Raw genomic sequence first — 11,207 nt, forward strand, 5'->3', positions numbered from 1 at the left:
AAAGGTCATATGTTTTGACTCGAGTATCCGAATCAGGTGTTTTTTTTTTCATTTCACATAAATTTTCAAGAGCTGGGCGTTGAAAAAGTTCTGTAATTTTTTTTTTTGAACATATACTCAAGTACATGCCTAGAAACAGCAAATACTCGAGTATATTGGTCAAACAAGAACATATTGATGTATATTTTTAGAACGAAAGCAAAGTGGTACTTTTTAAATGAAAAAAAGGGCACAATGGTCAAATAGCCCCCAACCATAGATATGTATATACGGATTAGGTTATTTTATCCTTTTTATGCTTAATTTGTCTATTACTCTCCAACATTGTTAGATCAGAATCTCAATTAATCTTTATTATTTCTCTCTCCTCTTGAGATTTTGATCTAATAATATTAGAGATTGATGGGAAAGGTAGATATAAAAAAAGATAGATAGAATATTCTATCCCTAAATACTATAAAGTCCACTTGTTTTTTATTGGGACATAAATTCAGACCTTATGTATGGAACTATTTTTCAAAAAAAGAAGAATTGAAATTGTTGAATAACAAAATTGAATATTAAGAAAATAAGATTTAATAAAATTATAAATAAAAATTGGTAAACTTATTTTACCATAAGAGTAAATAAGTTTTATTGTAGATATTTGTTTGTATACAATAATCCCAATGAGTATGAATATGTAATCTCATACAAATTATTTATGGGAAATATTACTCTCCTTTCACATGAGGTAACTTATCTCATTTTCTCTCACTTCGATTTTCGCACCCTACTTTTTTTTCTTTTTCTTTTTTCTTACAATAATGGGACCCACTCATTTTCTCTCTACCACATAAGATAACTATCTTATGTGAAAGGAGATTAATAAAACCCTTTATTTATATCTTTTACTATTAGATCACTTATAGTGGTTAATTATAGATATTTTAATATGAAAGTTCTTGTGGCCCTAGATTCTCCCCTCAGACTGAATTAATCAAGTAATCAATAATTATGTGGAAAAATTAAAAAATAATTATGTAACAACTTATAATTGGACCCACTTTGCTCTTCAAAAGGTTGAACTATATTCCTAAAGTAGAGGCTCACATAAGAATACAGGGCATTGAAAATTGTTGTATGTTATTCCATTGACTGGCTTACTAGGATTCTCATATAGTAAAGTTTCATAGATAATATAGTTTAATCAGTGGTGTCGAGTTGAGTCATGGATATACAGTTGTGTTTAAATCCTAATAAATAAAGTTTTATCACTTCTATAATCATGTCTGGTATGAATCCGAATTAGTCATCATCTATTGACAATCGGATATCGGATGATTTATAATAAAATAAAATAAAAATCTCTAGATCCAAGAGAGAAACATAATGAATCCGACCAATAGGACATCCTTTCTTCCTTATTCGCATCTTTACTTGTGCTTGTTCTAGATGTGTTTGCTTGGAAACTCTGCATAAGTCAAGTTTCTAGCTTCAGGTAAATTTCTTATTTGCCTCCATCCAAGGTATAAGCATTGTGCCTTTGTCTTATTCCTTTTAACTATTTCATTAATCCCTTCGTCATCATTAAGTAGAATTGTTGCTAATTTAGAAGATGAAATGTTAACCTTTTGTGCATGTGTCAATGTTATTAAACTCAAACCGGTCATTGATTCGGTCGTACTATTACCTCAATGGGTTACTATTTAAACCAATTAAATTAAATTTAAGGAATTATGAATATAATGTTACGGATAAAAAAAAGTGTCCAATAGACACAATAAAGAGGACAAAGAAAGTGGTGGGAGAAAAGAGAAAACAAATTTGATGGACCCTACCAATTTATTGTTTCTATTTGACACTTTTTTTGTCCTATAACATTATATTCGTAATTCCATTAAATTTATATGATAATTTATAATAAATATTAAATTATGAACATTATAACCAATAAATGAAATTGGACTAGAGATAAAAAAAAAATTGGTCAAGGTATCCAAAGTTTTTACATATAGCCAAACAATTGTTAAACATATACATCATTCCTCGAGTGAAGGAAGCTAGTAAAATAAAACACATCTTTCCAAAAGAACGATCATTTTCATCTCTATCTATAGCTACTTCTAATCCATAAGAACATCTCATCTAATTAAGTTTTGATTTTATCTTCATTAGATGGTTTAAAACCATATTTAAGATTATGAACAACACAGCCACAATGAAGTTTCCTTCCACTACATGATACCCAATTTACCCATTTACATCTTCTACAAACACACGTGATACAAATCACACCTCTTTGTACTAATACAATCACCATTCTATCATGTCTCATTTTAACCTAACCACTTAATGTCATTCATTAATAAATCAATCATCATAATTTTAATGACAAAGCTCCTAAACAAAACCTCAAAGCATGTTAATCAATTGGCAATGAGTTGTTCCAGCTTAACCAGTGGTCTCGAGTTCGAGTCTTGGGTATGCAGATGTGTTAAAATTTGGTAGGGAGAGAAACTTTCATCCTAATAGCCTCATAGGAGAAGTGAGATTTGGTCATGTCTATAATGGGTGGATTGATGAGCATTCTGCTAGGGCTACAAGGCCTGGATTTGGAATTATTGTAGTCGTGAAGAAGCTTAAACCTGGAGGTTTTCAAGGCCAAAAGGAGTGGCTGGTAGGTTGGATTCAAATTCTGATTTTTTTTTAATTTAAAATAATCAAATCCTATTATAGGTTTCTGTATTTTCAATCTGAAGTCAATTATCTTGGCCAACTTCATCATCCAAATCTTGTCAAGCTTTTTGGATACTGCTCGGATGGGGATAACCAGCTCGGATGGGGATAACCAACTTCTAGTCTGCGAGTACATGCCTTTAGTAGCATAAATTTCAAGAGATTAATACACTCTAAGTGACTATACCTCAATGTATTATGATTTAACAGTTTTTAATTCAAGTTTTCATATATATTTGGATATAACCTATATTTGTTTCAAACCATACTATCAAATTGCGCGTTAATAAACACTGAAACTTTTGCAAGGGGCACACGACCACTTCCTTGGGCAACAAGGATCAAAGTTGTCATTGATGCTGTTCAATGTCACACCTTTTTGCATGACTCTGAGCAACCAATCATCTACCATGATTTTAAGGCTTCTAATATATTATTAGACTCGGTATATTGGCTAACCATTAACATTCCTATGATATTGTGGCTATTTCATGAAAATTGAAAATTGCTTATAAGGTGTAAGTCTTCTTTTAGCAATGATGAAACATTGATAATACTTTTTATTTTCGCTCTCTCTCGTAAAAAATTTTGGGTCCTTCACTGTTCATTTTATAAATACAAAAAGATGAAATATATATTTTTATTTTTTATTTTTAATGTTTTCAGTGGGACTCATATTTTTTTGTGTCTATGAAATGATATAATTTGTATCATTTAAAATGACACACACTTTTCTTATTTTATATTGAAATTAAGCACCTTCATCGTGATTTAAACTATTGGTTGGCAAACAAAATATGGGATTGGTATTGAAAATGAATTCCAACTTTTTTCAAGTCCTCCACGTTAGATAACTCCTCTTCTACGACCTGATATGCATGATGCTGATTTAGTTAGAGCCACGATAGCACTGCAATTTCTGTTTTTGAGCTTATGCCCTCCTTATTTACTACAAAAAATAAAATACAAAATACCATAAGTTAAGGCCAAGTGACAAATTCAAAGAATTTCAAGTTAGTTCCTCTAGCCAAATTTCCAAATATAGTTTCTTGCCAGTGTCTTGGTCATTATATTTTATTTTCTTATATTAATTTAGAATTACAAGATAGTCTAGGTTCAATGAACCCAATCTTACCTTGCAAAGTAAAGACAACTGTTTGTTTACATTTCACATGGGCCGTGGCCTGCAAAATATCTATTCATTCATCATCCAATATAAATAGAGTTAGATATTTTTACTACCCATTTTTTTTACTATCACTTCACTTTTACTCTAATTACTATTGGATTAGAGAAAAAGTTGAATGAAGAGAGAAAAAAAAATAACTTTTGAATCCAATAGTGACTAAAGTGATAGTGGAGTAGTAGTAAAAAAAGTTGATAATAAGAATATCCTCCCTCATATAAATAAACTAAAAATAATTTGTTGTAACAAATAACAATATCTTATACAATAATTGCTTTTAAAAATTAAAAATTAAATTAACATTATATAAATTACTAACGAATAGTCAAATCCGAAACCCTAACCTTGACCTGAGTTGAGAGAGCCTCTGAGAAAATCAACTGTTCAGAACCAAAAAAAAAACATGGGGAGAAAGCGAAAATTGCCAGCTAAATCCGCTCAATCGGCGCAAGTGGAAGAACCCCCACTCAAACAACAACATCAATTCGATTTGGAAGCAGTGTACGAGGAAGTCGAAGAAGAAGTAGAAGAAGAAATCGAAGAGGAGCCACAAGAAGAGGTAGAACAAGAAGAAGAACAAGAGAATGAAGAAGAAGAAGAAGAAGAAGACGAAGAGGAAGAGGAAGAGGACAATCATGCACAAAACGCTAATGATCAGACGGTTAAGGCGCCATCCACGTCAGCACCCACGGTGAACGACGTGGAAGACGACGAGGACGAGCCGATCCAGAAGCTTCTAGAACCTTTCGGAAAGGACGAGATCGCGAGGCTTCTGTGCGATGCCGCGAGCAAGCACCGCGATGTGGCGGAACGGATCCGGAAGGTGGCGGACTCCGATCCCTCACACCGGAAAATCTTCGTTCACGGCCTCGGTTGGGACACCACCGCCGAAACCCTAACCGCCGCTTTCGGACAATACGGCGAGATCGAAGACTGCAAGGCCGTCTGCGACAAGATCTCCGGGAAATCCAAGGGCTACGGCTTCATCCTCTTCAAGTCCCGCCGCGGTGCTCGCCTTGCGCTCAGGGAGCCGCAGAAGAAGATCGGTAACCGAATGACAGCCTGCCAGCTGGCATCAATCGGTCCGGTCCAGCAGCCAAATAACCTCGCCGGTGTCGGAGTTCCGATGGCACAACCGAATTTTGTTACCACCGCGCCCCCTGGGGCAGTGGAATTCACGCAGAGGAAGATCTACGTGAGCAATGTGGGTTCCGAATTGGACCCGCAGAGGCTGCTGGCGTTCTTCTCGCGGTTCGGGGAGATTGAGGATGGGCCGTTAGGGCTTGACAAGTTGACGGGAAAACCCAAGGGGTTCTGCTTGTTCGTTTATAAGAGCGCGGAGAGTGCGAAGAGGGCTTTAGAGGAGCCGCACAAGGAGTTCGAAGGCCACATTTTGCATTGCCAAAAAGCTATTGATGGTCCCAAGCGATTTGGAATGCAGCAGCAATACCCACCACTGCAACAACATCATCAGAATAATGCTCAGAGGGCGACGGTGGCTGCAGCCACAACGACAGCAACTCAGTTTCAGAGAAATGGGAATCCTGGCTTTGTTGGTGGCGTTGCAGCTGCCACGCCAGGGCACTTGATGGCACCGGCGGGGCCGGCAATCGGGTATAACCAGGGGGGAGCTGCGGCGGCTGCTGCACAGGCGCTGAATCCTGCTCTTGGGCAGGCATTGACAGCCTTGCTGGCTTCTCAGGGTGCCGGCTTGGGGCTGACTGGTTTGTTGGGGACACTAGGATCGCAGGCGGCTGTGAACCCGGCTGGACATGGAATGCAGGGTGGTTATGGTAGCCAGGCAAATGTGAATTCCGGGGCTATTGGGGGATATGGGAATCAAGTAGGATTGCAGAGTGCATATCCCAACCAGCAGGTGGGGCAAGGTGGTTCTGGAAGAGGGCAGCAGCAGCAGCAGCAGCATGGTGTTGGGCAATATGGTGGTGTTGCCCCTTACATGGGCCATTAGGCGTGCTCAGGTATGGTGTATTCATATTCTTTAATTTATCATCATCATTATTATTGTTATTATTGATTTTGCTTGGGGTACTGTTTTACTGACTTACAAAAAGAAATAAATAGGGAAGTTTGTGGAGTCAGTGTAAGTAAGCTAATATATTGACTGACATGGGGCACTAGGTGTGTGCTTCAGGTATGGTGTATTTATATTCTTTCATTGACAATTTCTTTTTGGCATTTTAGCTTGTTTTTCTGTCCTTGGGTACTGTTTAGTTGACTTACTAAAAGAAATAGAGAAGGTATGGGAGTCGGTCTAAGGAAGCTAATTTTTTGATCTCATCTTGGTGATTTTAATGCCACACTTTCAGGGGTTTTAAATAGGACATTTGATTGCATAACATTATGTTCATATTATTTAATCTTTGTTTTCTTCTTGTTCAAATCTTTCTTTCTATTGTATTTTGATTGTATGTGGTTTAAGTGTTGGATGAGGTGATGAGAATGGTAATGTGTATATGGTGATAATATGGTAAGGGGCCCTTAGTTGCAAAGGATGCTGGATTCAAATTGGTGATTGGGTTGAAATTAGATTTGTCAATGTTTGCTGAGTACTATTGTATTTACCAGGAGTTGATGCTGATCATAAAACTTGTTAGTATGTTTGGAGTTAAAGATGGAAGAACGACCTAGTTTTCTTTTAATAGGTTTCTCTATTCTATGCAGTGGAAGAGAGTACAAAATCATATTTTTATATAATCCAATCTGCTAACTAATACTGTTTATGCATGTTCATTTTGTGCTTGTTGAGATATATAGTCCCACATTGGTTGTATGAGCAATTAATGTGGAGTTTATAAGGCCTTAGACACTCCCACCCTTTGAGCTAGCTTTTGGGGTGGTGAATTCCAAGGTTCTTTACATGGTATCAGAGCTTGAGTGACTACAAAGTCACAAGTTCGATCCTCACCGCCTCCCACTTTAAAAGTGGAATTAAAAATAAAAAAGCACAAAAGGTAAACCAAAAATTGGGCCTGTGCAATTTCAAGCCCAAAGGGCTCTTGCGTGAGAGGGCGTGTTGAGATATATAGTCCCACATTAGTTGTATGATCAACTAATGTGGAGTTTATAAGGCCTTGGACACTCCCACCCTTTGAGCTAGCTTTTGGGGTGGTGTATCCCAAGGTTCTTTACATTTAGAAATTAGAATACATATTTTTGTATGTCAAGAATGTTTGGTGTCTGTTCATATTTGTTGATGGAAGCATAATTATTTCTATCTATTTCACTGGAGATAGAGAGGATGAATAATAATGTTAGACAAAGAACATGGAAAGTCTTATGAGTTTGGATCATTGGGTGGGTGTGCCGGCTGGGTCAAAAACATCATTAATGGTGTGTAGATAGTTATCAAATGCGAATTGCGGCCTGATGCGGCCAACCCTCAAAATCGCTATAACGCTATTGTGGGTTGCGGTTTGCAGAAATAACGGAAAAAATATATTTATTAAAAAACCAAATTATATGTATATATATATATATGTGTGTGTGTGTAACATAATAAATTATTAAAAAATAATAACACCTAAAAGAAATACGCATAAAAAAAAATATAAAGATAAATAATAATTTAAAAAATAAAATAAAGGTAGAGTTGACATGTTACCTCTTAGTAATAAGTGTCCAGACTTTAGCTATAGTTGTACTATCTATAGTTGTAACTGTACTTTACTGATCTACCAGATTTATCTTAGTTACTTTAGTGTTTTACCTTAGTTACCTTTTAATGATGCATTCTTTTTTTTTTGGGATATAGAAATAGTTTTACCACTGTTACTATAACCAGGTTACTTGGTTATCGTGACTTGTGAATCACTTTTCTGACAAATATACTTTTCTTTTCTTTGAATAAAGATAGATCAGAATCTCTTTCTCTCTCACCTTTTCTCTTTTTCTCTTTCATCCGTTCTCTCTGTCAAAGTTTCTCTTTTTCTCCTTCATCTATTTTCTATCTCTCTCTTACTATTTCTCTTTTTCTCCGTCATCTGCTCTCTCTCTCTCTCACACTCTTTCTCTCACTCAAAGCTTTGCTTCTTCGTTCATGGCTTCCACATTGAACTTCAATACTATAAGAGAGAAGTAGAGAAGGGAAGAAACGAGCGCGATAAAGAAAGCAAGAGAGGCAGAAGAGAGACACACAACAGCGAGGCAGAAAGGCAGAAAGAGAGAGTGGGTTAGGGTTAAAACCATAAAAAGACACTGTTGCGGCGAGATTTGGCCGCAAATGCGTCCGCAACGTCCGCTATTGCGATCTAGTGCAGCGTGGCGCAGATGGTTGCGGCGAAGCTTCACAAAGCGCAACCGGCGTGGCTATTGACTACTATGGGTGTGTAATTATGCAATAATAATAGAAAGATGGAGAAATGATGTATGGAAGGAATGGGAAATGACTGAAAATAAAGGAAGATTGGTAGGCTGGGAAGAAGCCATAGCATTAGAGTTAAAAAGAGAGATGTATACATGCTCTCACACATTAGCAGTTCATGTCTGTTCCTTGCATTTGTTTAGTTTCTTGGTGATATAAGTAATTCCTTGCTTATCTTTTTCATGTCCATAGTTTCTTCTTTGTTAGTTTTTTCTCGCCTCCCTTGTCTAGTTGTTATTGGGTCATTAATATATTTTTGTGCAATTTAATTCCTATTTTTTGTTTGCCTCATATATGATACTTTTCATCCCAGACCTGTTATCTAACTTTGCCTAGGAGTAATTGTTTAGGGTTTTTTTAGTGTCCTGTATTTTTAGTAGACTTCTTGATTGGTATGGAAGACATTAAGTACTCTACAATACTAATTGTATAATATTGTATATCCACTATGTTTTTGCAAGTTCTTTTGTTTTGTTTTTTTTCATTTTTTCTGGGAAAGTTTCAAATTTTGAGAGTTAAATAATATTTTTTATTAACTTTTCCTGTACAGTTTTTAGCTTTTGTTATTACTTAGTTTAGATCAAATATCAAGGCAGCATATGTGAATACATAGTAGAAATGTAATTAAGTCATAATTTCAATTATTTGTATTAGTATAGCATAAAAGTGCATCCAACGTTTTAGGTGCACTAAACATGCTTAGGATTTAGTTGCAATAAGTACAAGCGACCAATGTGTGAAAATTCTCCAATCCACTCCACCTTGTGGTCCGGAACCTTGGCCAATGGGGCAGCTGTTGTATATGGGTCACACCTGTACACTTTTTTGCTTTCTTACACGTTTAAGTGGATATACTTCGTCCACTGTATTGTATGCAAAACAAATAGACAGGAAATGTCAAATTTGACATCTTTTTATTCACTTGTCTTGTATCTAATCTAGGGTGTGTTTGGGTAAGCTTTGAAACAAAATGTGGTAGATCGGTCAAGCCAGAGGTAAAATTTAGAGCTATGGCTCAAGAGGTTTGTGAATTACTATAAATTATACCTACCTTAAAGCGAAATATGAAGGACCTATGGCGTTGTTTTGTGATAATAAATCTGTTATTGTATAGCTTATCATCCAATTCATCATGACTAAACAAAACACTTGAGATCAACCACCAATTTATCAAGGAGAAGTTGGATAGCAGGTTTATTTCTACTATACATATCCGTTTGAGACTTCAATTAACTGATGTATTGACTATGAGACTTCCCACGAGAGATTTCAAGATTTAACTAGCAAGCTGAGAATGCTAGATATCCATTCACCATCTTCAGGAAAGCTGTTGTAAACATAAGATGAATAATTGTGAAAACATTATAGATTCGTTTTTTGACTTTTATTAGTCCAGGAGACTGTTTTTAACGGTTTTATTTCTGCCTATTCCCGCCTGGTTTGCAATAGCATTAATGATCTCATATATGCTCTAATTGAGGTACTCAGTACTGTTTTACTCATTTATTAAATTCAAACTCAAGTTAATGATATGTTTTGTTGTGTTTCTATGGTTTTAAGTCCTTTTGTTTTGAACTAAGGCTTCATGGTGAATGATCCTTTTTGCTTTCTTCTCTGTGAAGCATACTGTATTTATGGCCTTATATTTTACTATTTAGTTGGTTAATCATCTTCTAATGTTGTTGGGCTGATGGCGCTTTTCACTTTTCAATGCATATTTGTATATAAAAAAAAACCTGCAAACTCCCATTTTGGTCCTTGAAAGTTTTTTCAAACATCAATTTGGTCCTCAATTGATGAGTTTAAGACATCAAAGTAGTTCAAAATTTACTGTTTAATTGTACCAAATTGATTTCGTTCAATGACGTAATTATTATTTGATGTATCAATTTTTCTAGGTCCAATTTTATGTTGTGAAAATCTTGAGGACCAAATTGGGGTGCTTACTAAAACAAATCCTTTATGACATAAGTGCATGCTGTTCCAGCATGTTGAAATGTCAAATCATTTTGAGCTTGATATATAACTTTTAATAGCTCTTGATCAATTTGGTCGAAAATTGGTCCTTTTCAATTTTTTTCCCACTTTGAAATTGTTTTTCATGCTTTTTTATTCATTTTGCAGATTCTTCATAAGTACATCAGTCTTTTATTACTGGCCTGGTGATTCTTCTGAAGTTTAAGGAGCTGTGCAATTGGCGTCTTTATAATGAAACGTTACTTCAAAGATCAGATTATTTAAATTACCAAATGAAGTTCTGTTTTGGCCACCTACTCTTTTTCATCTTTATTTTCATTTCAAAATACTGTAGTATTTTACTTTACTTTATCTTCAAAAAATCCTTTGGAACTGGTTTATATCTGTATTATGAGGAGTTTGAGGTGCAGAACAAAATATGTTTTGAGATTTATGCTTGGGTGAACCATTGTGCTTCAACTTGGTATTCCAAGAGTTGCTTTTATATTGTTTTATACGGTTTATTCGATACTGTTTTCCCTTTTCTTTAATATTTTTTTTTTGAATTTCTCAAGTACTTGGCGTTTTGGTTATTTTTGAACGCATGATTATTGAAATGAAATTTGCATAACGTGTTAAGTGCTTTTGGTCATTATTCCTTGAAAAAATTGCTTAGAAACTAACAGATCAAGCGGCTTTTTGACTTCTGCTCAAGAGTATGCTTACCTAATTTGTTTAGTTGTCTTGCAGGTTTGACAGCCACTGTTATTTAAACAGGCACCAATAATGAAATCAATCTAACTTAAATAGGAAAAAATTCATGTTTTTGATGTAAGTTTGATTTTGACCTGCTTGTGAAGTTCTCACATTTAGAGAAACTTTTTAGGTGATGGTAGAATTCCCCAATTATGACCTATTGGAAAAGTAGAAAAAGGTTCCCTTTTGTTGCTCTCCACTTTTTCCTTT

General features: G+C 35.4%; 1 protein-coding gene across 1 annotated transcript; it reads left to right on the top strand.

Moving 5' to 3' along the window:
* The first annotated feature begins 4,254 nt into the window (after positions 1 to 4,254).
* Positions 4,255 to 10,552, top strand: LOC133304509 (UBP1-associated protein 2A-like). The gene is made up of 2 exons (XM_061504555.1): positions 4,255 to 5,883; positions 10,410 to 10,552. The coding sequence occupies exon 1, from the start codon at positions 4,308 to 4,310 to the stop codon at positions 5,871 to 5,873; it is 1,566 nt and encodes a 521-aa protein (XP_061360539.1). The 5' UTR covers positions 4,255 to 4,307; the 3' UTR covers positions 5,874 to 5,883; positions 10,410 to 10,552.
* Positions 10,553 to 11,207: the final 655 nt, after the last annotated feature.

This window comes from Gastrolobium bilobum, unplaced genomic scaffold (assembly GCF_033153095.1).
Source record: "Gastrolobium bilobum isolate Gb01-03AN ecotype WA unplaced genomic scaffold, APGP_CSIRO_Gbil_v1 utg54589, whole genome shotgun sequence".
Taxonomy (NCBI): Eukaryota; Viridiplantae; Streptophyta; class Magnoliopsida; order Fabales; family Fabaceae; genus Gastrolobium; species Gastrolobium bilobum.